This window comes from Ahaetulla prasina, chromosome 15 (assembly GCF_028640845.1).
Source record: "Ahaetulla prasina isolate Xishuangbanna chromosome 15, ASM2864084v1, whole genome shotgun sequence".
Taxonomy (NCBI): Eukaryota; Metazoa; Chordata; class Lepidosauria; order Squamata; family Colubridae; genus Ahaetulla; species Ahaetulla prasina.
The window spans coordinates 13,821,292-13,848,119 of record NC_080553.1 but is presented as its reverse complement, the minus strand read 5'-3'; the positions used below and the strand labels follow the sequence as shown (position 1 = coordinate 13,848,119).

At 47.3% G+C, this 26,828-nt stretch overlaps 1 protein-coding gene across 1 annotated transcript in view; it reads right to left on the bottom strand.

Moving 5' to 3' along the window:
• RASAL1 (RAS protein activator like 1) overlaps positions 1-26,828 on the bottom strand; it is a 62,717-nt gene that overhangs the window by 19,504 nt on the left and 16,385 nt on the right. The window contains exons 3-12 of the mRNA XM_058158599.1: positions 17,342-17,455; positions 16,640-16,701; positions 15,892-16,021; positions 13,853-13,934; positions 13,216-13,353; positions 11,574-11,662; positions 9,573-9,690; positions 8,019-8,172; positions 6,344-6,408; positions 4,000-4,112 (exon numbers count right to left, since the gene is read on the bottom strand). Of these exons, the coding sequence (XP_058014582.1) occupies positions 4,000-4,112; positions 6,344-6,408; positions 8,019-8,172; positions 9,573-9,690; positions 11,574-11,662; positions 13,216-13,353; positions 13,853-13,934; positions 15,892-16,021; positions 16,640-16,701; positions 17,342-17,455 (1,065 nt within the window). The remainder of the gene's footprint in view (positions 1-3,999; positions 4,113-6,343; positions 6,409-8,018; positions 8,173-9,572; positions 9,691-11,573; positions 11,663-13,215; positions 13,354-13,852; positions 13,935-15,891; positions 16,022-16,639; positions 16,702-17,341; positions 17,456-26,828) is intronic.

The window sequence follows — 26,828 nt, the reverse complement described above, 5'->3', positions numbered from 1 at the left end:
GAACAGAAGCTGCCTTTGGAAGTTATGGGAGCTTCATCACTGGAGGGTTTCAAGAAGAGACAGGGCTGCCATCTGTCAGAAATGGGGTAGGGTCTCCTGCTTGTGCAGGGTGTTGGATTAGATGGCCTCCAAGGTCCCTTCCAACTCTCTGTTATTCTTTCGAATCAAAGGAAGACGTATGTACAGGCAATCCTCGACTTACGATCACATTTGAGCCCAAATTTTTGGTTGCTAAGTTGTTCGGTTGTCCCTTGTTTAGGACCTTCCTTGCCATGTTTGTTAAGTGAATCAGTGTAGTTTTTAAATGAGTAACGAGGGGTGATACATAACCCAGGGACGCCGCAGCGCAACCGTCATAAATATGAACTACTTGCCAAGCCTCCGAATTTTGATCACGTGAATGATCACGGGGATGCTGCAGAGGCCGTAAGCGTGCAAAACGGACCTATGTCACTTTTTTCAAATTCCGTCGTAACTGGTCCCTAAACGAATGGTTGTACAGAGAGTTATTTTCAACCTCGAGCGAAGGAATCCCAATTAAGCGATACCTTACAATATGCCGTGGGAAAAACTGGGAAAAATTACACCCAGGTGGGTATGATAAAATCATAGGGCTAGAAGGAGATCTTCTGGACCAATGCATATTCAATCTTTTCTTGAAAACCTCCGGCGATAGACCCAAAGGTACTTTATTTCAACTGGACTTTCTGGGTTGTTGTTTTTTTTCTTTGAAGACATTTCGCTTCTCATCCAAGAAGCTTCTTCGGTTCTGAAGAAGAACTGAACTGAGAACTGAAGAAGCTTCTTGGATGAGAAGCGAAACATCTTCAAAGAAAAACCAGTTGCCTCTGGAAGAAAAAAAACACACCTGTGGGACAACCATGACCTGGATGACGAAGAATCCCCGTAAATCTCCAGTGATGGACCACCCAAAAATTCTGGAGGCAAACCTTTCCACTGATTCATTTTTCTCACCAAATTCTGTTTTATTTCCATGTTGGATCCCTCTTTAATAAACCTCCACCCATTGTTTCTTCTCCTGCCCTCGGGTGTTAGGCACAATGCACAACCAAGTATCCCATCACAACCGCAGAACGACAGAACTCACAATATGCCACCAGGCTTATAATTTTGGCCTTGGACAATCTGGAACTATGCTGCCTGCGGTCTGATCTAAGCACAGTACATAAAATTGTCTGCTACGCAAATAAGAAGCTGGTTAGAAAAGATAAAGGTAAAGGTTCCCCTTGCACATATGTGCTAGTCGTTCCCAACTCTAGGGGGTGGTGCTCATCTCCGTTTCAAAGCCGAAGAGCCAGCATTGTCCAAAGACGTCTCCGTGGTCATGTGGCCGGCATGACTCAACACCAAAGGCCCACGGAACGCTTGTTACCTTCCCACCAAAGGTGGTCCCTATTTTTCTACTTGCATTTTTTACGTGCTTTCGAACTGCTAGGTTGGCAGAAGCTGGGAAAAGTGACAGGAGCTCACCCCGTTACGCGGCGCTAGGGATTCGAACCGCTGAACTGCCAAACTTTCAATCAACAAGCTCAGTGTTTTACCCACTAAGCCACCTAGTGGTCAAAACAGAGGTCAAACCAGAATTTTTCTTATTGGGCATGATGGATGGCAAATACGATAGAAATGTAACCTACTTAACGTTGCATATATTAACCACGGCAAGATTAGCATTTGCTCAAAAATGGAAGTCTAAAGAAATAAGCCTCAGAAGAAGAAGTAATAAGCAAAATTTACAACTGTGGAGAGATGGACAGACTGACTTTAAAACTCAAAGATAAAAGCGAATCAAGGCAGTAGGAGGTCTGGAGTAAATTCTACGACTGGCTTGATAGGAGGAAGAATGCCAAAAACAAGAGATAATGAATGTCTGGAAATGAATATATATCAACGTACTTGTGAGGGTATGATAGGTTTATTAAATATGTATATAGTTGTAGGGCTAGTAGTAATATAGTATATACTTGATATAGAAGGAATTAGGAGATACGTAAATTTGTATATAGACTGAAGAATATATGATATAGTAACTTGACCTTGATGTAAATATTAGAAACCAGAGACGTAGACCAATGTCCATTGTTTTTGTTTGTTTTTAAAACCAATAAATTTTTTTCTTTAAAAAAATTGTCTGCTACAATGTTCTACCTGTCAATGACTACTTCAGCTTCAACCACAACAATACACGGGCAAACAATCGATACAAACTCAAGGTAAACCACTCCAAACTCGATTGCTGAAAACACGACTTCAGCAACAGAGTGGTCAATGCCTGGAATGCACTACCTGACTCTGTGGTTTCTTCCCCAAACCCCCAAAACTTTAAGCTTAAACTGTCTACTGTTGACCTCATCCCATTCCTAAGGGGTCTGTAAGGGGAAGTGCATAAGCGCACCAGCTTGCCTTCCGTCCCTGACCTACTGTCTCCATTTAGAACAGAAGAACAGAGTTGGAAGGGACCTTGGAGGTCTTCTAGTCCAACCCCCTGCTTAGGCAGGAAGCTCTACACCAGACAAGTGGTTATCCAACATCTTCTTAAAAATTTCCAATGTTGGAGCGCTCACAACTTCTGGAGGCAAGTCGTTCCACTGATGAATTGTTCTCATTGTCAGGAAACTTCTCCTAATGTATTTGTATTCATTTCCTTCGTTCATTTCCCTGTTCATATTTATACCTGCTACCTTGTACATGTGTTTGGCAAACTGATAAATAAATAAACCAACCTCCCGAGATCCCTTCTGGACTAAGAGATCCGGCCTTCATTCCTAGAGTTTCCCCCGCACAGCAATTCACATCTCAGCTGCGATCTATCTTATCCAGGAACATTCTGTCCCATTATTTTTAGACTTGTAAATCATCCGCCAAAGAAACATGGCCCTTTCTGTTTTAATTAGCCCGGTGGGGTGAGGAAAGCTACTTGTGAAGGAGGCTGGGTCCCCTGCCCCGCTGTTCTAATCCTTTTTTACTGTCCCAGGAGAAAATGGACTTTCCTACAATCTTGTTCCAAATGCATGACTCTTGAGATAGCGGCAGCAACCCGATTAGTTTGAGCGATCGCCTCCATAAGGCAACACAGCTAGTCCTCGCACTTACGACCAGGGGTGGGCTGCTGGGGGGTTCTCAAGGGTTTTGGAGAACCTCTACCTAAGATTCTGTGCAGTTCAGAGAACCCCCAAATCCCACTCCTGGCTGGCCCCGCCCAACCTGCCCCTCCCCTCCCAGGAGTCCACACACACTGTTTTGGATGCAGGTAAGTGTAGGCTCGGGGAGGGCAAAAAACAGGCCTACCAACAATTTCCCGAACTTCCGATAGGCCCGTTTCTGGCCTCCAGAGGGCCTCCTTTTCGCCCTCCCGGAGGCTTGAGAAAAGCCTCCAGAGCCCAGGGAGGGCAAAAATTCACACACACCCTGCCGTGGTGCAGGAGGCTGACTTGGCCACGCCCACCATGGCCACGCCCACCCACCAACTGGGCAGAGAACCCCTTGCTAAAATTTTTGAAGCCCCGCCCCTGCTTACGACCGCAAAGGGTCCCAAAATGTCGGTGGCTAAGGGAGACATTTGCGAAGCGAATTTTGCCCCGTTTTAAGACGGTTGTTAAGTCAGTAAAATGAGGACCCAGATTATCGGGGCAAGAGGCCGACTCTGTATACCACTTAGAGAGGGCTGCAGAGCTCTATGAAGCGGTATATAAGTCTAAATTCAATTTCTATCCTAGGCAGTGGTTGGAATGCAGTATTGCAGGCTAACTCTGCCCACAGCCAGGAAGTTCGATCCTGACTGGCTTAAGGTCGACTTGGCCTTTCACCCTTCTGATTTCAGAAAAATGAGGACCCAGATTGTTGGGGGCAAGAGGCGACTTTGTATACCACTTAGAGAGGGCTGTAAAAGCACTGTGAAGTGACATATGAGTCTAAGTACTATTCCTATAATTACATAAAGGTTATTGAAACCATTACATAAATATGTATTTATTTCCTTACTTGGCCCGGCTAGGTTCAATCTTGCAGGGATCGAGTTCCACATACTTCTTCTCTTCAAAGATCCGATGTATGATAACTTTTAAAACTTCGTGGAGGTAGGGCATTCCCACTATCTACAAAGGACCAGGAGATTGGGGAGACGTGGAAGGCAAGATAAAACACATTGGTTAAAAAAAAAGAAGGCAGTAAGAGTTGCTATTAAAGAAGAAGGAATATTATACTCCCAAAATCTTCTTTTAGTGCTATGAACAAAGTTCATTTCTTTACAGATGGTCCTCCACTTATAACCCATTCACTCAGTGACTATTTAAATTTACGACACTGAACAAAGTCATTTATGACCTGTCCTCACACTTGCGACTATCATAACATAACATTCTGTCAGAGTTTCGTGCAAAAATCAAATCCAGAAGCACACACAGGTAACTGATTCAGCTGGATTCATTAACTAATAACAGATGAAGTATTTACAATACCAATATAGATTCTTCTTCAATGTAGTAGCAGTTACAACACAAGGCAGGAGAGAACAGTTAGTTTCATTTCAGCAGAACAAACAAACACACACACACTGCTTAGTTTCAGTTTCAATTCTCTGCACAGACTCATAAGCTGCAGACTAAGACACGCCCTGGCTCCAGTCTGTCTCAGCTCCCAATTGGCTGACTTAGTTGCTATGCCTATTCATTGGCTGACCTTGTTACCACGTCTCTGCCAGTTCATGAATAATCTGACACATTCCCACAGTCTTGTGTTCAAAATTCAGGCATGGCTACTGGCATGTATTTACAATGGCTGTTGTGTTTCAGGGTCACTATTTGTGACCTTCTCACCTGTCCAACTACCTGCTCAAGTAGGAGAACCTACAGTCTTTCAGACAAATGGCTGTCCAATCTTTTCTTGAAAACTTCCAGTGTTGGAGCATCCACAACTTCTGGACATAAGTTGTTCCACTGATTAACCGTTAGGAAATTTCTCCTTAGTTCTAAGTTGCTTCTCTCCTTGAGTAGTTTCTATCCGTTGCTTCTTGTTCTACCCTCAGGTGCTTTGGAAAATAGCTTGACTCCCTCTTCTTTGGGACAGTCCCTGAGGTATTGGAAGACTGCTATCATGTCACCCCTAGTCCTTCTTTTCATTAAACTAGACATTCCCAATTCCTGCAACTGTTCTTTATATGTTTTAGCTTCCAGTCCCCTAATCATCTTTGTTGCTCTTCTCTGCACTCTTTCTAGAGTCTCAACATCTTTTTAATATTGTGAGGACCAGAACTGGACGTTGTATTCCAAGTCTGTTCACACCAGTGCAGTATAAAGTTCAACATTCAATAGCATTTTTTTTCCTTGAACTACTGAAGCTTTCCCTTGGACCTACAAGCATCTCCTGTAGATGCATATTATGGCATTTCTCTCTCTCTCTCTCTTTTTTGAAGATGTTGTAGCCAATCAGAGGTCACCTATATAATGGAATAATGTGTCACTAAACAGCTAGATTTAGAATAGAACAGTACAGAATAGAATAACTAAGTTGGAAGGGACCTTGGAGGTCTTCTAGTCCAACCCTCTGCTTCGGTAGGAAACCCTACACCACTTCAGACAAACGGTTATTCAACCTTTTCTTAAAAACTTCCAATGTTGGAGCATTCACAACTTCTGGAGGCAAGTTGTTCCACTGATTAATTGTTCTCACTGTCAGGAAATTTCTCCTTAGTTCTAAGTTGCTTCTCTCCTTGATTAGTTTCTGTCCGTTGCTTCTTGTCCTGCCTTCAGGTGCTTTGGAGAATAGTTTGACTCCCTTTGACCACGTCATGGGTGCAACTCAAGATTTTCACATGGGCTGTGCTGCTGTATCTTACGATGGGAGGTTTGCCACTTGACACACCCTTTTCTCCAGCATGGCAAAAGGGTTGGCCTCCAGCTTTATCCTGTTCTACCCAGGAGTGAAATCCAGCAGTTCTGACAGGTTCTGGCGAACCGGTGGCAGAAATTTTGAGCCGTTCGGAGAACCGGCAAATACCACCTCTGGCTGCCCCCCCCCCCCCCCGAGTGGAATGGGAATGGAGAATTTTGCAATATCCTTCTCCGGCCACACCCACCAAGCCACGCCCAACAGAACCAGTTGGGAAAAATTTTGGATTTCACCCCTGGTTCGACCCCCTCCCCTCCCACCTCAAAAGAAACAATCGGCATAGGAATCAAACAAGAGAGAAAAACCTGGCACTGTCCATTTGAAACCTGTTTCTGCGGTTCCTCTTTCTTTCTTTCGAGCAATTTCTGGAGACCGATCATTCGGCTTCTATTTTCTCCATCCTAATAACCCTCTGTAGGTCCTTTTGCCCCTCACTCACCTTCATGAATTGTTCCAAGGATTTGGAGGCTAAGGAGTTGGAACGGAAGAGGGTGTTGGGATCCACTGTGGGGGGCAAAAAGAAAAAGAAAAAAGAACGCGCAGATACGTGACATTTCTCCCCTAATTATTTTAAGATGAGCAAGAGACAAGCGTGATCATCGTCCTTGATTTCATTTGGCATTCTACCACCACCCTCAGCCAACTCGTCGTATCCATGATCTTGCGTTTAAAATAAGCGATTCAACACCTCCTCATCACTCACTCTAAACTTCTTGGCTCACGTTTCATTTCGCTCAGGACTACGTAGGTTTCACATACTGTATTTTTTCGGAGTATAAGACGCACTCCCCCCCCCCCTTAAAAGAGGGTGAAAATTTGGGTGCGTCTTATACACCGAATGTAGCCCGCACCCTTTGGCCACTGCCTCCCAGCAATTTACCTCCTTGCAGCAAACAGCAAACAGCCCGTTTCAGTTTCAACACAGCTTGATTAGCACAAGCAGCTGATTGTTGGTTGGATCGCCCATCAGCTGGTTTCAGGCTGCAGGGATTGCCATTGCCTATTGCCGCCTCCGCGCACCCCATTTTCGGCCTCTGCTGTTTGCTATTGTTTGCTGCAAGGGGGCAAATTGCTGGGAGGCAGAGGCAGACTTTTTTTTCTTGTGCTAATCAGGCTGAAAATGAAACAGGCTGTTTGCTGTTTGCTGCAAGGAGGGCAAATTGCTGGGAGGCAGAGGCAGACTTTTTTTTTCTTGTGCTAATTAGGCTGTGCTGAAAATGAAACAGGCTGTTTGCTGTTTGCTGCAAGGAGGCAAATTGCTGGGAGGCAGAGGCAGACTTTTTTTTCTTGTGCTAATCAGGCTGTGCTGAAAATGAAACAGGCTGTTTGCTATTTGCTGCAAGGAGGCAAATTGCTGGGAGATTGGGGGTTTTTTTTTCTTGTTTTCCTCCCCAAAAAAGGTAGGTGCATCTTATAGTCTGGAGTGTCTTATACTCTGAAAAATACGGTAATTTAAAACTAGGTTTAAGGCATCTAGACTCTCATCATATTTTTGTGTATCGTGGGGACCAAAGCTGGATGCAGATGAGATCTGGTCACATCTACCTGACTCGCTAGAATGGGGAATGTTACGGGAATCCTCTTTTTAAGGAGAAACATCTGACAGGATCCAGAAGAAGGGACTTCTCCGTGGTGGCTCCCTCCCTTTGGACCATTCATCCCTGTGGAAATTGGATTGCTCCCCACTTTGCATTCAGGAGCCCTGGGTGCGCAGAGGTTAAAGCGCAGTATTGCAGACTAACTCTGCCCATTGCCAGGAGTTCGATCCTGACTGGCTCAAAGTTGACTCAGCCTTCCATCCTTCCGAGGTCAGTAAAATGAGGACCCAAAATTGTTGGGGGCAAGAGGCTGACTTTGTGAACTACTCAGAAGAGTTGTATATAAAGCCTAAGTGCTATCGCAGCCAGGAGTGGTATTTGGGGGTTCTCTGAACTGCACAGAATCTTAGCTAGATTTTCTCCTCCCGAACTCCTGCAAACCCTGGGCTCCCCCCCCCCTCAAAACAGTCCTGCTCATCTATTGCAGACAGAAGTTGGTTGCAACCTTGGTCAACTTGATGACTGAGTTCCTGGCTCACACTGGTGAAATACCACTTGGTACATGAAGGCACTTACTTGTTCTTGAAATCTCACGGAAATTCAGGTAATCCAAGAAAGGTATAACCAGGCCTTGCCCAAGGAAGATCTTGACAAGCTTGATGGATACATCTTGACGACTCTCCACCAAACATACTTCTTCCAGAAGGGCAAGTGGGGTCAGGTCATCTGCCTCCTGTGAAGAGTAGCACAATACCTATCATTAACGTACACACACCTATGATATTGAAGACGTACACACACACACCTTCCTGATATAGAAAAAGGCCTTGAGGTCAATCATCTGACTGAGGATGTTGATGGAGAACTAGAACTGTATGTATTCATCATGTGATGAGTCCATTACAGGACCTTTGTAACAGAGGTGGTATTCAGCCGGTTTGCACCAGTTCAGACGGACCGTTTGGTGTGGTTTGCCGAACCGGTTGGCCACGCTCTTGAACCAGTCATCGGTCCCCGCTCATTCACTCCACCCGTCTGCTCGATGCTCGCCCCGCCTGCCTGCCCGCCCCGCCCAGCCACTAGCTGTGTACTTCTGCTCACCTCTGCTGGCAAAGGTAAGGTTGAAGGGCATGGGCCAGTGGGTGGGCAGGGGAGGGAGAGCTGGCAGAGGGGTGATACCAGCAGCGGGTGGACCGATGTGCGCGGGGAGGGAGGGGAGCATGCAGGAGATCGTGGCACCAGAGCTCCTCCCATGTGTTTCCCCCAGCCGGCGTGGCCTGCGAGGGAAGCACAAGGAAGAGCCTAGTTGCAGTTTACTCACAAGCAGGGAGAGTGTGTAAACCAGGTAAGAATCTAATTGGAATCTTCAATTCGGTTCAAATAATTGAATAGATTCCGTTTGCAATTTCTTTCAATGTCGTGCTTCAGATCATCGGATTGATTCAATTAGACACGCGTATCTGCAAAGTCTGCCCAATATTTGGGTCGATTCGAAGGCATCCAATGAACGGATCTGAACATTTGACTTGAAATAATAATCGGATCAAACCACCTTTGAGTTGAAAGTTCACACGAATGTGTATAATCAATTGTGAATCCCTCTTGACCCCTCAAGACTTCAGGTTTGAGATGGATTTCTCAAGAGCAACTCCTGCATTCCTAGGGAGCTCTCCAAGGTCCTGTAACCTCAAATTATCCATATAGAGAGATAACTCTGTTCTTTCCCGTTTGCACTGCACTGGGTGATACCAAAACTGAAACTAACAACTCTTGTCTTGAAATGTATGAATTATCGTTATTTTAGTTTGATACATTTGGCAGTTACATTGGGTTCAGAATCATCTAACATATTTTTTGTTTCTGATTGAGGTTTAACCTGCTGTGTGACTCCAGATCCATTCCTGTTTTTAAGCTATAATTGATGGCTTCTTGTGACCTAGGTACCCAACCAATGTGAATTATCCAACAAACCACAGTTAGAAACAACCGTGGCTTACTCTCTTATTCACATTCATTTTGTCCTATAATTAGGACGTCTCTTTTTATAATCCCTCCCTTCTTCCCACATTAAATAATCCAACAAAAAATTTGTTCAGCTTTATATAGGTTCTGTTCAACCTAACTACCCACCTCTGGAGGACACAAGACAGATTCCGCAAGGAGGTCTATCAGGGGTTGGTAGTAGCTGGAAGGCAGGATCCTGTCTTCAGCAAGCCGAACCTGCAGCCTTAGCTGACCCAGTTTCTCCCTGCAAAGCAGAGGAGAGGCCCACATGGCATCTAGCCTGCATGTTTTGCTTTGCAAAGAGAGGTTTACAAAGGAAGGCAACAGTTTAACATCGAGAACTGGATGTTGATGAACATTAAGTTGAGTGGACATGCCAACCTCAGAAATTTTAAATACGAGCCAGCCGTGTGCAGCATCTGCTAAAAAAGCCAACACAGTTCTGGGCTGCATCAACAGAAGGATTAGGGGAGACATGATAGCAGTGTTCCAATATCTCAGGGATTGCCACAAAGAGGAAGGAGTCAAGCTATTCTCCAAAGCACCTGAAGGCAGGACAAGAAGCAAAGGGTGGAAACTGATCAAGGAGAGAAGTAACTTAGAACTAAGGAGAAATGTCCTGATAGTGAGAACAGTTAATCAGTGGAACAACTTGCCTCCAGAAGTTTTGAATGCTCCAACACTGGAAATTTTTAAGAAAATGTTGGATAGCCATTTGTCTGAAATGGTGTAGAGTTTCCTGCCTGGGCAGGGGGTTGGACTAGAAGACCTCCAAGGTCCCTTCCAACTCTGTTATTATGTTATGTTAAAAAAAACAACAACAGGGGGATAGAATCAAGATCACGTGAAGTGTTAATACCACTTTAGCATGCCTTGATAAGACCATGCTTGGAATATGGTGCCTCTCTGTGGCAGCCCCTCAAATATTGGAGGACTGCTATCCTGTCTCCCCTGGTCCTTCTCTTCACTAGACTAGCCGTGCCCAGTTCCTGCAACCGTTCATCATAGGTTTTAGTTTCTAGTCCCCTAATCATCCTTGTTGCTCTTCTCTGCACTCTTTCTAGAGTCTCAATATCTTCTTTATATTGTGGTGAGCAAAACTGGATGCAGTACTCTAAGTGTGGTCTTACTAAGGCTTTATAGAGTGGTATTAGTACCTCCCTTGATCTTAATTGAATCCATCCGTTAATGCAGCTAAGGATTGCATCGGCTTTTTTGGCTGCCGCCACACACGGCTGGCTCCTATTTAGCTGGTGGTCCACGCAGAGTCCAAGTTCCCTCTCACAGTTACTGTCTCTCACTAGATCTGCCTGGCTAGGTGGCTCAGTTGCTAAGAGGCTGAGCTTGTCGATCAGAAAAGATTGATCAGTTCGACGGTTTGAACCCCTAGCATAGGTCTCCTGGGTGAGCAGGGGGTTGAAGTAGATTTATTTATTTTATTTATTTATTTATTATTTAGATTTTTATACCGCCCTTCTCCCGAAGGACTCAGGGTGGTGTACAGCCAGATTAAAACAGAACAATATACAAATTAAAACCATAATTAAAATAACGTATTCTATAAATGGCCGAAAATTAAAACCGTCAAATTTGACCCGTAAATAAAATACACCAGTTAAAATTATTAAAATTTAAAAATTTAAAAATTTAGGATATTAAAAATTAAGCCAGTCCCGCTTGAATAAATAAGTACGTTTTCAATTCACGGCGAAAGGTCCGAAGGTCAGGTAATTGACGCAAACCAGGGGGCAGTTCGTTCCAGAGGGTAGGTGCTCCAACAGAGAAGGCCCTTCCCCTGGGGGCCGCCAACCGACATTGCTTGGCGGACGGCACCCTGAGAAGACCCTCTCTGTGTGAGCGTACGGGTCAGTGGGAGGCATAGGGTAACAGCAGGCGGTCCCGTAAGTACCCGGGCCCTAAGCCAAGGGTACTTGGATGACCTCCAAGGTCCCTTCCAACTCTGTTACTGTTCAAGAGCTCTTTAAATCGGAACTAGGGTCAGCAGCTCCCTAGCTAACAGCTTACAAGAAACAATTCACAGGTCTCTGAAATGAGATATTCAGTATTTTTGCTGGTCAACAAAGGGTGCTCCAATCCCAAATACTGCAAGCTTCACTTCTTATTTACCCAGTATCCTCCCCTGAAGAGGGCAGAGGAAGCAGACGGAACCAGTCCTTGAGAACGGTCTTCTGCACGGAGCCCAGAGAGAACTTGACCTGCACGGAAGACAAGAAAAACCGCAGGTAAACCCCAGGGATCAGAGTTAAATCGCAGCTACGAAATGCTTCTGTCTTTCTTTCTATTTATTTATTTGCCTCCGCAGTCGCAGACCAAGATCAAAGATCTTTCCGCTGCTTGAGAAAAGGAAAACAACAACAACAACAACAACAAAGCACGTCCCGAAATGCAACGCACTGGAGGGCAGGACAAGAAACAATGGTTGGAAACAAAGAGAAAAGCAAGCTGGAATTAAGGAGGAACTTCCTAACCGGAAGGACAGTTAACCAGTGGAACAGCTGGCCTCCAGAAATCGTGGACTCTCCATCATTGGAGGCTTTTAAGAAGAGACCAGATAGTCACTTATCTGAAATAGTGTAGGTTCTCCTGCTTGACCAGGGGGCTGGACTAGAAGACCTCCAGGGTTTCTTTCATGCTGCTATGCTATGCTATGCTATGCTATTCTTTATTCTATTCCATTTCATTCCATATTTTCTTCTCTTCTCTTCTCTTCTCTTCTCTTCTCTTCTCTTCTCTTCTCTTCTCTTCTCTGTTCTGTTCTGTTCTGTTCTGTTCTGTTCTGTTCTGTTCTGTTCTGTTCCATTCCATTCCATTCCATTTCATTCCATTCCATTCCATTCTATTACATTCCATTTCATGTTTTCTTTTCTATTCTTTTCTATTCTTTTCTATTCTATTCTATTCTATTCTACTCTACTCTACTGTACTCTACTCTACTCTACTCTATTCTATTCTATTCTACGCTATGCTACTCTACTCTAATTATATGGCTGATTGCCACTTAAGATGGAAAAGAATTGATTAAATCTGATGTATGATATTTCCTTAAGGCCATGAGGACTGAACAATATTTTGTAATATATTTTTTTTGAGGAGGTTGATATAATTATTAACCAGAAAGAATGCCCTCTCTTCCACAGATTAGCCAGAAGGATTAGCTAAGAGACATAATATGAATTCAGAGTTCCAAATATAGGACAGTGGACAATTCAACAGTACATGGGATGCTAATTCAACTACTTCTTCCTTGCTGAAGCAATCTTAGATGGAAGACAAAGGCAAGAAAATAGTAAAAATATCCACCTAGAAGTAGAGAGACCTAAATCCTAGTGATCCCCGCCAACCATGGAACCTCCATGGAGGACTCAAACATTCCTCTCTCTCTTCCCAAGACCCATCGTGGTGTTGTGTTGAAGGTGCTGGACTAGAGGTGGGGAGCTACCAGTACCCTCCTTCCTTGAGGACTTTGGGGTCCTGAGGACTGCGGGTTGTCTAGTGGTGAAGTTGTTGGACCATAAGTAGAGCGCCTCCAAGTTCTACTCACTACCCAACCATCGACTGATCTTCAGCAGTCGGGACTGGAAGAGAAACGGGGTGCTGCAAACGCAAAATTCATAGATGGCATCTCAACTTCTAAACTAGAGAGTTGTGTTGGTTGAACGTTCTCTCAGGTCTCCTACACAACAGGGTGCTTGGTTAAGCTCAGGCCAAGGGTCCACCTCCTTCATCCATGAGCCTTCTTCGTCCTTACCTGTCCCAAGAAGTCATTCTTGCCCACCATGTCCCAATCCCAGACTTCTACAACAAGGGGCGCCTCGGAACCAGCTCCCTCTTCCAGGACAAACTCCAGCATCTCCTCCCAACGTGGGAAACGGGTCTTCTTGATAATCTGAAGAGCCATAAGAGAGGCAAAGCTGAGTTTTCGATTTAAAGCCTTCGGTCCCATCCAGGGGTGAAATTTAAAATTTGTTACTACCGGTTCTGTGGCTTGGGTGGGGGGGTGTAATGTGACTGGGTGGGTGTGGCCAACTTTTTTTTTTTTTACTTTTAAAAGCATTTTTTTCGGCCAAAGAGGTGGTTAAAAAAATGCTTTTAAAAGCCTGCGATGATCAGGCAACTCAGCTGGGATCGCCAGAGGAAAAAAAAAGGTTTTAAAGGGTTCTCACAATCCCAGCTGAGTTGCCTGATCGCCAGAACCTTTTAAAAGCCTTTTTTTTTTTTTACAACCTCTTCGCGTTATGGCTTTAAGGAGTTGTATGTCCGGTGGATCTCTTGGCCAGTGGATCTCTTCTCAAACCATTGTTATTAACTTGGAGGTTCCTCTGCCATTCAGGAGCTACCCACAACATCTCTGCCCTAGCCTGCAAAATATATCCAAAGATACTCACAGCGGTTTCCAGGATCTGCCCATTAAACAGCACGCGGGCGAAGGGATCTGACGTTCCTGAGAGATCACGCGGTGCTAGATCTCTAAGGGGAAGAAAGCAAGAGGAGATCAAGGGCACGAAAGAGCAGATCAAAAGCAAGAGAGCGGAAATAGCACAGTCATAATTTTTCCCCAAGAATAAGCCAGTCATCAACAGATAGACCAGGGGTCTGCAAACTTGGCTCCTTTAAGATTTGTGGACTTCAACTCCCAGAGTTCCTCAGCCAGCAAAGCAAAGCTGGCTGAGGAACTCTGGGAGTTGAAGTCCACAAGTCTTAAAGGAGCCAAGTCTGCAGACCCCTGGGATAGACCATTGATTGTGATTCATTCCAGCAAAGACCTAGCCAAACCACCATTATCTGTTGCATTACAAACTTTCTCAGCGATTTGCAAACAGGATATGGATCTTAGCTTGTTTGGCAGTGGTTAACCACCATTTTCCAGTTTGCAGGTAATAGGAATGACAACGAACAGCAGCGAAGAAGAATAAGTTACGAAGTAAGAAAGTTACACATCATTCTGAAGGTTGGAAAAACCAAGTTTCATCTCCATCAGGAGTTCCGTCAAACCAAAAGGAATTTGAAATTAACTTTCTGTTCTCTCTCCCACCTCTCATACTGCCAAAAACGTTCACAGTTTTTTTTTTAATTTTTTAAATCATAAACTGTTAATTATCTCACTTTCTTCTAAAGGAGAGGAGAGATTTTTTAAAAAAATAAAATAAAATAAAAATCACACTCCCTTTCAGCAACCTCAACACCTTTCTGTTACAACACCTTCTGCATTTTCACCAATCCGGGGTGGCAATTCGCAAACCTCACACCCCTCCATCACTTTGTCACCACTTGAAAAGAAGAGCTGGCAGATTGTTCTGCTCAGGTAGGTACTTGACAAAGGCCCCAACGAACTTCAAAACTGGTCTCCAAGAGATAGAATAGAATAAAATAGAACAGAACAGAACAGAACAGAACAGAACAGAACAGAACAGAATAGAATAGAATAGAATAGAATAGAATAGAATAGAATAAGAGTAAAGTAGAGTAGATTAGAGTAGAGTAGAGTAGAGTAGAGTAGAGTAGAGTAGAGTAGAGTAAGATAGAATAGAGTAGAGTAGAGTAGAGTAGAGTAGAGTAGAATAGAATAGAGTAGAATAGACTAAGAGTAGAGTAGAGCAGAGCAGAGTAGGATAGAATAGAGTAGAGTAGAGTAGAGTAGAGTAGAGTAGAGTAGAGTAGAGTAGAGTAGAGTAGAGTAGAGTAGAGTAGGATTCTATGGGCCAGGTCTCTCTGTGTCTTCCAATCTTGCACTACTTAATTGTAGATAGATAGATAGATAGATAGATAGATAGATAGATAGATAGATAGATAGATAGATAGATAGATAGATAGATGATAGATGGATGGATAGATAGATAGATAGATAGATAGATAGATAGATAGATAGATAGATAGATAGATAGATGATAGATAGTAGATAGATGATAGATAGATAGATAGATAGATAGATAGATAGATAGATAGATAGATAGATAGATAGATAGATAGACAGACATAGATAATAGAAAGAAAGATAGATAGATGATAAATGGACAGACAGATAGACAGATGGATAGATAGATAGATGATAGATAGATAGATAGATAGATAGATAGATAAATAGACAGACAGACAGACAGACAGACAGACAGACAGACAGATAGACAGACAATAAATAGGAGCTGTGGTGGCCCAGTGGTTAGGATGCAATATTGCAAGCTAACTCTGCCCACAGCCAGGAGTTCCATTCTGACCGGCTCAAAAAGTTGACTCATCCTTCCGAGGTTGGTAAAACGAGGACCCAGATTGTTGGGGGCAAGAGGCTGACTGTGTAAACCGCTCAGAGAGGGCCGTATAAAGCATTGTGAAGCAGTATATAAGTGCTACTGCTACCGCTCTTCTTCCCAAGGAAATACAGCCAGCCTCCCATTCCAGCTGCAGATCTACTTCCCTTCCCTTCCTTTACCTGGCTTCAAGGACATGGCAGCAAAGCAGCCGTTGGTGGGCTTCCTCCACCACCTGCAGCTCCAGCAAGATTTCCCCCTGCACCTCCTCGTTGGGGTCCACGGGGCTCAGGTTGATCCAGCGATCGATTCCTGCCACGAAGAGAAAATCAGGGGCCACCTAGCTTCTCTTTCATCTCATCCTTGGTGATTTCCTTCTACCTTTCAAAGTGGCAGAGAATTTGCCCAACGCTCAAACCCGTGTTTTGTTTTGTTCTTTCCCCTACTTCAAGTACAGCACTTTGGTGCAGGAATGGCTTCATTTGCGACCAGGGATGGGTTTCAAAAATTTTAGCAAGGAGTTCTCTGCCCGGTTGCTAGGTGGGCGTGGCTATGATGGGCGTGGCCTAGTTGGCTTCCTGCACCACAGCCAGGGGGCGGTTTTGCCCTCCCCGGACTCTGTAGGCTTTTCTTGAGCCTCCGGAAAGGTGAAAACAGCCTCCCCAGGCCCTGGAGGCCCTCTGGAGGCCGAAAATGGGACCATTTCTGGCCTTCTCGAACTTCCGGTAGGCACACTTTCCCCCCTCCCAGCTGGCCGACAGGAGGCGCATGTGCATGCATGGTAGAGCTGGACTGGGGCGATGGCTGGCATACCAGCAGACAGGACTCTGTGTGCCACCTGTGGCACGTGTGCCACAGGTTCACCATCACAGCTCTAGGTGCTGTCACCAAGGACAGCATCCTTTAGGTAGCAACTCCCAGGTTACTCACCCCTTGGCTGTGATGAAATCTCGTCTTTGCTCAGGGAGATTTTGCCAATCACATCATCGTGTCTGCAGAGAAAGAAGCCGAAAAAGAGACCTGAGATCGCAAAGTTTTGTCCCCCCGGTAGAAAAAAATAAAAAAAATAGCTTTGTTCCCTTTCTTGGTTCTACAACTAACTCTGCACTTCACGTTGTGCACGGGGCCCACCCTTGAAGAGTATCCGGAAGCTTCAGCTAGTGCAGAATGCAGTGGTGCAGTGTGGGCAGTTCTTGGAGGCTCTAAGGGTTCAGTCCAAGTTACATGGTTGTTCTGAGAGCTTACAATGGCTGCTAGTTTCTTTGCTTTCAGGTCCAATTCAAGGTTTTTCTTTCTTTCTCTTTCTTTCTTCCTTCCTTCCATCCTTTCTCCCTTCCTTCCTTCCTTTCTCCCTTCCCTCTTTCTTTCTTTCTTTCTTTCTTTTTTCTTTCCTTCCTTCCATCCTTCCTTTCTCCCTCCCTCCCTTCCTTCCTCCTTTCCCTCCTTCCCTCCCTCTTGCTTTCTTTCTTCCTTCCTTCCTCTCTTCCCCCTTCCCTCCCTCCTTCTTCCTTTCTTCCTTCCTTTCTCCCTTCCCCCTTTCGTTCTTCCTTCCTTCCTTCCTTCCTTTCTCCCTCCCTCCCTCTCCTTCCTTCCCTCCCTCTCCTTCCTTCCTTCTCCTTGCGTTCCACTCACCCAATGGTGTCTTCATCCAAGACATAGAAAGAGAGGTTGTGGAACCCCATGGGAAGGTGCAGAGTATATTCTTCCCCCCAGAAGGGGTTGAGATTCTTCCAAACCGTAGCAGTCCTGAAGGGTAGAAGAACAGTGAGAGATATCAAATGACCTAAGTGCCAAAGCCCACTGCAACTACATAGCAAAAAAGGCTCTAAGAGTTGTAAACCTAATTTTACGCAGCTTCTTTTCCAAAAACTCTACACTACTAACCAGAGCATACAAAACATTTGCCAGACCTATTCTTGAATACAGCTCATCCGTCTGGAACCCATACCACATCTCTGACATTAATACAATCGAACGCGTCCAGAAATATTTTACTAGAAGAGTTCTTCGCTCCTCTGAAAACAATAAAATACCTTATACCACCAGGCTTGAAATTCTGGGATTAGAAAACTTAGAACTCCGCCGACTTCGACATGACCTGTGTTTAACACACAAAACCATCTACTGCAATATCCTTCCTGTAAAAGACTACTTCAGCTTCAATCGCAATAATACAAGAGCAAACAATAGATTCAAACTTAATGTCAACCGCTTCAAACTTGATTGCAGAGAATATGACTTCTGTAACAGAGTTGTTAACGCTTGGAACTCATTACCTGACTCCATAGTCTCTACTCAAAATCCCAAAATCTTCAACCAAAAACTGTCTACTATTGACCTCACCCCATTCCTAAGAGGTCTGTAAGGGGCATGCAGAAGAGCACAAAAGTGCCTACCATTCCTGTCCTATTGTTCCCTTCATTATGTTTGTGTATACTGTTATGACAAAATAAAATAAAAAAAGATAAACAGTGAGAGACAGAGATATAGATAGATAGATATAGCCCCTAGCAATCTGGGTCCTCATTTTACCCACCTGGGAAGGATAGAAGGCTGAGTCAACCTTGAGCCTGGTGAGATTCGAACTGCTGAACTGCAGCTAGCAGTCGGCTGAAGTAGTCTGCAGTGCTGCCCTCTAACCACTGCGCCCCCTCGGCTCAGAGGATAATTAGAACTGCAGAAAAAATAATTGCTACCAACCTGCCTTCCATTGAGGACCTGTATACTGCACGAATCAAGAAGAGGGCCGTGAAAATATTTGCAGATCCCTCGCATCCTGGACATAAACTGTTTCAACTCCTACCCTCAAAGCGACGCTATAGAGCACTGTGTTGCGATATTATGCCATATGAACCCCTTTATGAAACTGTTTATAAAATTACTTATGTGCAAATATAAGCATGAGCAAGTTTTGAGAAATTGCTTATGTGCAAAAATATCAGCATAGGTAAGTCTGGCTAATTGTTATCATGTAAGCAGAAATCTGTTTGATGCCAAGGTTACAAAGATGTTTGCCAGTAAATGTAACAACACCTATGAGATAGCCACAGAACATTCCTTCTCTGATAAGGTCAGCTTCATAGAGCTTCAAAAGAAGTTTGCTCCTACACACAATTATATGAGATTTATTAGTATGTAGTCAGGATGTCTCAAGATGTATTTCTGTTTGCTGTACCACGTAGGCAAAAAGCAGAGAACAAAGAACCACTTCATGGTAAAACTCCTCCCAAGAATCATGATCTTTCTCCCAAAATCATAGGCTTGTGGATGTGCTTGCAGTCACGTGTTCACGTGTTGAATATATGCTAATATGTAACCACCCCTGCTTACCTTCTGTAACCCACCCCTAACCCCTAATCTTAATAAAAGGGTTGTTTCGAGCTAGCTCGGGGCTTGCTCACCCGAGGAGAATTGAACTCGCGTCTTCGTTCTCACTCCGTCCGGTGCGGATTGGCCGGACGATCTCGTGGCGAGCCCGCTGGCCGCGAGAAAAGCCACAACTGGTGACCCCGACGTGATTTGATCCATGGTCCTGGTTGTTCGCCTTGATGCCCCCATACTTTCGCCAGTGAGGCATTCCAGTCGTCAGACTTAGTGAGTATGGAGAAAGGGTTGTCCGAGCCCCAGGTCGCGCACCTCCAAAAACTTGGAGACCTTATCTTGGCTTCAAAAATTATTTGCATGAACCATGGCAAACCTTTACTCTCAATTTCAGGGAATGATCTAGTCAAATTGTTGAAATTCATTTGGCAAAATATCCCAGCTATCCCCTTCAGGGATATTACATCTAAAAATGGAGGCATATTGAAATATTTAAATGACCCCTAAAGCCAATCATGATTTGATTGTAACTTGTCAAGTAATTGTTATTAGCCTGGAGATTTATGAAAAGGCTATCAGAGATTCGAGCGATGCCATGGCGCTCAACGCTGCATCTCCACCTCCATACGAGGATGCCTCCACGCAGCAAAAATCTCTTGAGGTAAAATGTTCCAACATTGCCTCTTTAACTGAAACATCTCCATCATCTGCCCCCCCTCCGCCTCCGCTAACTGCGGACGGGGAGACCTCGTCTCATTCTGCTCTCGCAGCTGGACTGAAGAGAGCGATGGCAACGGGGGACCTTTCCTTAGAGGATTTGCAAATGTTTCCTATTGGCCTTATAGATGACCCAAAATCCTAATCAAAAAATTCGAGGTCATCAACCCCTTGATTTCAAAATGGTTAAAGATCTTAAAAGGGCAGTGGCAGAATATGGGATTCAGAGTCCTTATACCAGGGGTTTGCTTAATTCCATGGCCAATGGTCATGAATTGATTCCGGAAGATTGGAAAAATATTGCCTCTATGCTTCTTTCCTCTTCGCAATTTCTGATTTTTGAATCTGTTTGGCGGCAAGGGGTACGAGTGGCGGTGGCCCGCGGGAACCTCCCGGCCGGCATCACCGCTGACCATCTTCTAGGGGAAGGTGCTGTTAATACCATTGCATTGCAAGCTGCTTCCCCCCGTACCCTGTTCCCTCCACTTAATGCCATAATCTTATCTGCCTTTCTCAAAGTGGATGACCCTAAGTCATCCGTCTCCTCTTTTGCTTCTATCCGCCAGAAACCCAATGAGTTGTATTCTGATTTCATTGAAAATTCTCCAACCTTTTCGTTCTTTGTTCCCTTCTTTTCTTGTGTATCTGTTCTGTTTCCCTTCCCCCAATACTCCCAGCAAAGAGTCCGTCAGAGGCCTTCCTTTTTTTTCCTTTTATTTACATAGATACATGTCCTGGCCACGTCTACCCACGGGCCTGCCAAGTTTCTGGAGATAACGAGGAAATTATAGATAAGGCCAGAATTACTCACGAATATATTCTTCCCTCCATGAATTAGCTTGCGCCAAATTCATTGTTTTGTCCGAGACAAAAAACCAGGAAGTCCCGCCTCCTATTTATAGTCTCTGCAGATGTCACTGCATGACAATTATGACTTGGCTTTGTCCCAACTCTTCCGCTGCTGCGCACGCCGATCAAGCCTTCGTAACCTTGCGTCCCTCCAAAACTGTTCTTGGGGCGTTGCCAAATCAGAAGAAAGCCGGGAGAATCAGGCCTTGCCGGCCCCTCCCTTTGAGTGGGTGCCAGGGAGGGAGAGGGCTCAAGAGAAGCAGGGCTTGCCAGGTCTTCTCCCTCATTTTCTGAATCATCCGAGTCCAGGAGTCTGGGTCCAGGAACCTGGGTCACAACACTATCCCTCACCGCAGGGCCCTTCCCCCGGGGCTGACGATCGGGATGCGGTCGGGCTGGGTTCTGCTCATGGAAGGCCTGCACCAGGTCAGGGGCATGAACGCCGGAGGCATCTACCCAGGAGAAATCAGTCCCGTATCCCTTCCACGCGATCAAATATTGGAAACGACCCTTTAGCCAGCGAGAGTCTCGTACGCTGTGGACTTCGTATTCCTCCGATCCGTCCTCAGCGACAGTGACGGGTGCTGTTGGGCACCGAAGGGGACTCGGTGTGGCCTCAGGAACCAGAAGGGACCGGTGAAAAACGGGGTGGATCCGCATGGATCGTGGCAGGGTCAGTCGGTAGGCTACCGGGTTGATGACTGCCTCGACAGGGAACGGGCCGATGAATCGGTGGTCCAACTTCTTTACCGGGCGGTCGGACGGGAGGTGTTTGGTGGAGAGCCACACCTGGTCTCCAACTGCCAGCGGGGGCGTTGCCCGTCGGGAGCGGTCGGCGGACCGTTTGTAGTCCTCCTTTGCCCGATTCAGCTGCTGACGTACCAACTGTTGGACCGCATGCAATTCCGTCAGGAAGGTCTGCGTTTCGGGAACAGGAGAGTCCGGTGGTGCCAGAGGGAAGAGCCGCGGATGGTACCCACATTGGCAAAGCGGGGTCATCTGAGTAGAGGTGTGCTGAGAGTTGTTAAAAGCAAACTCCGCCAGGGACAGGTAGTCGGCCCAGTTGTCCTGTTGCTGGTTGATGAAGCAACGGAGATACTGTTCCAGTATACCGATGACCTTCTCTGTACCCCGTCGGTCTCCGGATGGTGCGATGACGACAGACATACCTGCACCTCCAACGCGCCATCAGGCTCTTCCAGAAGCGGGCTGTGAACTGAACTCCGGTCCGAAACCACCCTGTCCGGTAGACCATGGAGGCGGAAGATGTGCTGCAGAAAGAGACGGGCGTTTTGCGGCTGTGGGCAGTCCGGCATGGGATGAAGTGTGCCATCTTGGTGAGCATGTCCACCACCACCAGCACCGTGGTGAACCCAGAGGACGGCGGCAGGTCTGTCAGGAAATCCATAGAGATCGCCCCAGGGTCTGTCGGGTGTCGGCAAGGGCTGGAGGAGCCGGGAGGGGCCCCGTGGCGGTCTTGGCTTGCCGGCACGGTACGCAGGATGTCACGTAGGCATGTATATCATGCCGCACTGGGCCACCAAAGGTCCGTGTCACCAGGTGGAGGTCTTGAAGAACCCAAAATGTCCTGCTGCAGGGTTGTCGTGGCACTGGGTCATGACGAGGGCTCGGAGTGGTCCTGTGGGCACATATAATCGCCCCCGAAACTTGAGTAAGTCCTCCTCCAAGGTCCAAGGAGACGTGGGGCCCACCTCCGCTCTCCTTTGCTGCGACCAGGCGTCCTGGCGCTGCGCCTCGCACCTGGGCCCGCAAGTCCACTGGCTCCGTGCTGCGGCCAAGGCTTCTGCCGGCAGCACTGTCCGTGGAGGAAGGGGTCCTTGGCGCAGAGGTACTCTGGCTTGGACAGGGCATCCGCCCTCCGGTTGTGACCGCTGGGAATGTAGGTCACGCGGAAGTTGAACCGGGCAAAAAACAACGACCACCGGATCTGCCGCTGGTTCAACTTCCGAGCTGTGGTGAGGTGCTCGAGATTCCGATGGTCCGTTCGGACCTCCACCTGATGTCGGGCCCCCTCCAGATGGTGTCGCCAAGCCTCGAATGCAGCCTTGATAGCCAGCAACTCTTTTTCCCAGATAGTGTAGTTGCGCTCGGAAGGGTTGAGTTTCCGGGAGTAGTAAGCGCAGGGAAAAAGTGTGCCGCCATTCGTCGGAGCCTGTAGCAGCACCGCTCCCAGAGCCACATTGGACGCGTCCGTTTCCACCACAAAAGGCCGGAGCGGGTCGGGATGCCTCAGGACGGGTTCCGTGATGAAGGCTTTCTTGAGGGCTGTGAATGCTTCTTGCTGCGGGGGACCCCACCGGAATGCAACCTTCTTCCTGAGGAGCTGGGTAAGTGGAGCTGTCAGTGTGGCGAAGCCCGGGATGAAGGTCCGGTAGTAGTTGGCGAAGCCCAGTAGGCGCTGAACATCCTTCACCCGACGAGGGGCTTCCCAGCTACACAAAGCTTCTACTTTACATGGGTCCATGGCTATGCCCTCGGGCGAGATGATATGCCGAGGAATTCTATGGAAGTCGGAAGAAGACGCATTTCTCCAGCCGCATTGAGTTGTTGCTCCATAGCGTTGCAGAACCAGACTGGCGTGTCGAAGGTGGCTTTCCCTGGACCGGGAGTAAATCAGGATGTCGTCAGGTAGATAACCACGAACCGATCCAACATGTCTCGGAACACGTCGTTCATGAAGTGCTGAAAACGGCGGGAGCATTGGTCAACCCAAATGGCATGACAGTGTATTCGTAGTGTCCGTATCGGTGCGAATGCCGTCTTCCATTCGTCTCCTTCTCGTATCCGCACCAGGTTGTAGGCCCCGGAGATCGAGCTTGGTGAAGATCGTGGCCTCCGCAACCTTTCCAGTAGCTCCGGGATGGCGGCGGGGGTAGCGATTCCGCACCGTAATGGCGTTTAGCCGCGGTAATCACAGCATAGGCGCAAGTCCCTGTCTTCTTCTTCACAAAGAGGACCGGGGCCGAGAGGGACTTTGAAGGCGGATGAACCCTCGGGCCAGGTTTTTGTCCAGGAAGTCCCTGAGGCGGCCAACTCGGGCTCCGACATGGAATACAGGCGTCCCACAGGCAGTGGTGCGTTGGGCAGAAGGTCCACGGGCAATCGTAGGGCCGATGCGGGGTAGTCGGTCCGCCTCCTTCTCGCTGAACACGCCGGCGAAGTCCGTCAGCTCAGGAGGCAAGGTGATGGCAGCGGTGGGGCGTTCTGGCCGGCACAGGTGTGGCGGATGTGATCGACGCACTGCAGACTCGGGAAAGAGATGGCGTTCGCGACCAGGCCACCTGAGGATCGTGGGTCCGGCCAGGCCAACCCAAGGACCAAGGGAAAATGAAGGTCCGCCGTGACATAAAACTGGATCGCCTCCTCATGGTCCCCAATAGCCAGGCGCAAAGGCTGGGTGGCGAATTTAATGGGGCCGGACACCAGTTCTCGCCCATCAATTGTCTCTACCGCATCGGAGGGTCCACGGAACCACGGGACCGCAAACTGGGTCACAAAGGCCTGGTCCATAAAGTTTGTTGTGGCCCTGAGTCCACCAGCGCATGCGCCTGGAGCCCGTCCGACTGGTTCCCCAACCATATCCGTGTGTCCAGAATCAGATGCCGAGGGGCCCAGAGTCTACTTCCATAGCGTCCAGTGGGGGCTTAATGCGTGCCCGACCTAGGGTTTCCCGAGGTCGGGCCTGCTCCGTTCGATTGGTCACGCTGTGATTCGGGGACGGCGTGCGTGCCCGCCGCTTTCTGGGGCAAGAAGCGGCGAGTGGCCGGGCTCCCCACAGTACAGGCACAATCCCCCTTGGCGCCTCCGGTTCCGCTCCTGGGCTGTTAGGCGAGGTCTGGCCGCTCCCAACTCCATGGGCTCTTCCGCAGCGGTTACAAAACGTGGGGCGACCCTGGGTGCTGGTGGTGCAGGAAGTGGGGTGCAGATGTCGACGGAGGGTCCCGGAGTGCGACGGGACGGTCGCCGTTGCAGACGGGCATCGAGGCGGAGACAAAGGGGCACCAAGTTGTCGAGGGTCCGCGGCGCCTCCACGCGGGCCAGCTCGTCTTGCAATTCCTCTGAGAGTCCCTCCTGGAACGCGTCCACCAGCGCTGCATCATTCCAGTCAGAGTCCTGGCACAAAGGACGAAATTGCGATGTACTCCTGCAGGGGCGTTTCCCTTGACGGAGTTCCTTAAGGCGCCTGGTTGCCGTCAGCATTGACGGGTCCTCATACATGGTGCGAGGTGCTGCCAAAACGCTGTTGGTCCGCCAGCAGGGGCTGTCCTGGAGCAAGAGGCGTGGCCCATCGAGCAGCCGAGCCGGAAAGAAGGTTAATCACGAAGGCCACCTTAGCCCGGTCATCTGGGAAATCCTCTGGCCTCATAGCCATGTAGAGCTGGCACTGTCCCAAGAAGGTCGGGAACATCTCAGGCTGCCCAGAAAACTTATCCAGCACGGTTATCGGGCACTGCGGCGAGGAGGAGGAGGAGGATGGGGGGGGGCTGCAGGCACATTCCTGGCAGCAAGTTGGCCTGCCAAGTGAGCCACTTGCTGCTGGAGCTGTTGATTAGCCGCGTGTAGCTGCTCTAACTGCTGCTGTACCTGCTGCTGATCCATCTTTGGTGGAAGATGTTTTAGTCAGGTCTCGGACAAAATGTTCTGTTTCCTTCCCCAATACTCCCAGCAAAGAGTCCGTCAGAGGCCTTCCTTTTTTCCTTTTATTTACATAGATACATGTCCTGGCCACGTCTACCCACGGGCCTGCCAAGTTTCTGGAGATAACGAGGAAATTATAGATAAGGCCAGAATTACTCACGAATATATTCTTCCCTCCATGAATTAGCTTGCGCCAAATTCATTGTTTTGTCCGAGACAAAAAACCAGGAAGTCCCGCCTCCTATTTATAGTCTCTGCAGATGTCACTGCATGACAATTATGACTTGGCTTTGTCCCAACTCTTCCGCTGCTGCGCACGCCGATCAAGCCTTCGTAACCTTGCGTCCCTCCAAAACTGTTCTTGGGGCGTTGCCAAATCAGAAGAAAGCCCGGGAGAATCAGGCCCCGCCGGCCCCTCCCTCTGAGTGGGTGCCAGGGAGGGAGAGGGCTCAAGAGAAGCAGGGCTTGCCAGGTCTTCTCCCTCATTTTCTGAATCATCCGAGTCCAGGAGTCTGGGTCCAGGAACCTGGGTCACAACAGTATCATTATATGGATGACATTCTTGTCGCTGCGCCTGGGCCCCCAGGCACAGTCAAACAGCAATTGCCAAAACTCTTACACACCCTTCAGAAGGGTGGCCTTACTGTTGCCCCAGAAAAAATTCAATCCCACCCCCCTTTCTCTTATTTAGGATATACGGTTCTCAGGTCAGCGGCGGCCCCAAATGTGCCAACCCTCTACCTTTCAAACAAGCCCACTTTAGTTCAGCTACAGCAATACTTGGGGACACTGAATTGGATTCGCTCTTACACAGCTCTAACCACTGCTCAATTATCTCCACTGTTCACAGCCCTCACACAAGGCTCTCAACCATCAGACCGTATACAACTAACCGATCAACAAACGCATGCCATGCATCAAGTCAATCTAACCCTAAAACACATATGGGTAGACAGACTTGCTCCTAACATCCCATTTGGCATGCTCATTGTCAACACTGTAATGCTCCCTACTGGGGCATTAGTTCAAAAGGAGGAGAAACTTCTAATCCTAGAATGGTTTCATCTTCCTCACACTTCACGCACTTCTTTAACTTCAAAGCCTACACAATTAGCGCAGCTCATTACAAAGATTAGATCTAGGAGTAAACTCCTCGCTGGAATAGAACCATCTATTTTATATGTTCCTTTTTCTTTGTCTATTTGGGAATCTTTGTTGTCTGTTTCTGATGAATTGCAATTTGCACTTGCCGAATGGCCAGGAGAAGTCTCCTGCCATCCGCCCCAGACCCACGACTGCTACTTCTAAGAACCATTCCTTTCTCCTGAATTCCCCTTTTCTCCCCAACCACTACCTAATGCCCTCACTGTCTTTGCTGATGGCAGCAAGTCTTATGGTGCCTGTGCTTGGCAGAAAGGTGGTCAGTGGTACACTAAAATTACTCCTCCTCAAAAATCTGCCCAGAGAGCAGAACTCTTTGCTTCTATATTGGCTTTTCAAAACTTTTCTGATGAACCTTTCAATCTCATCTTAGACAGTCTATATGTCACTCAAATTATTAGCTCTCTCTATG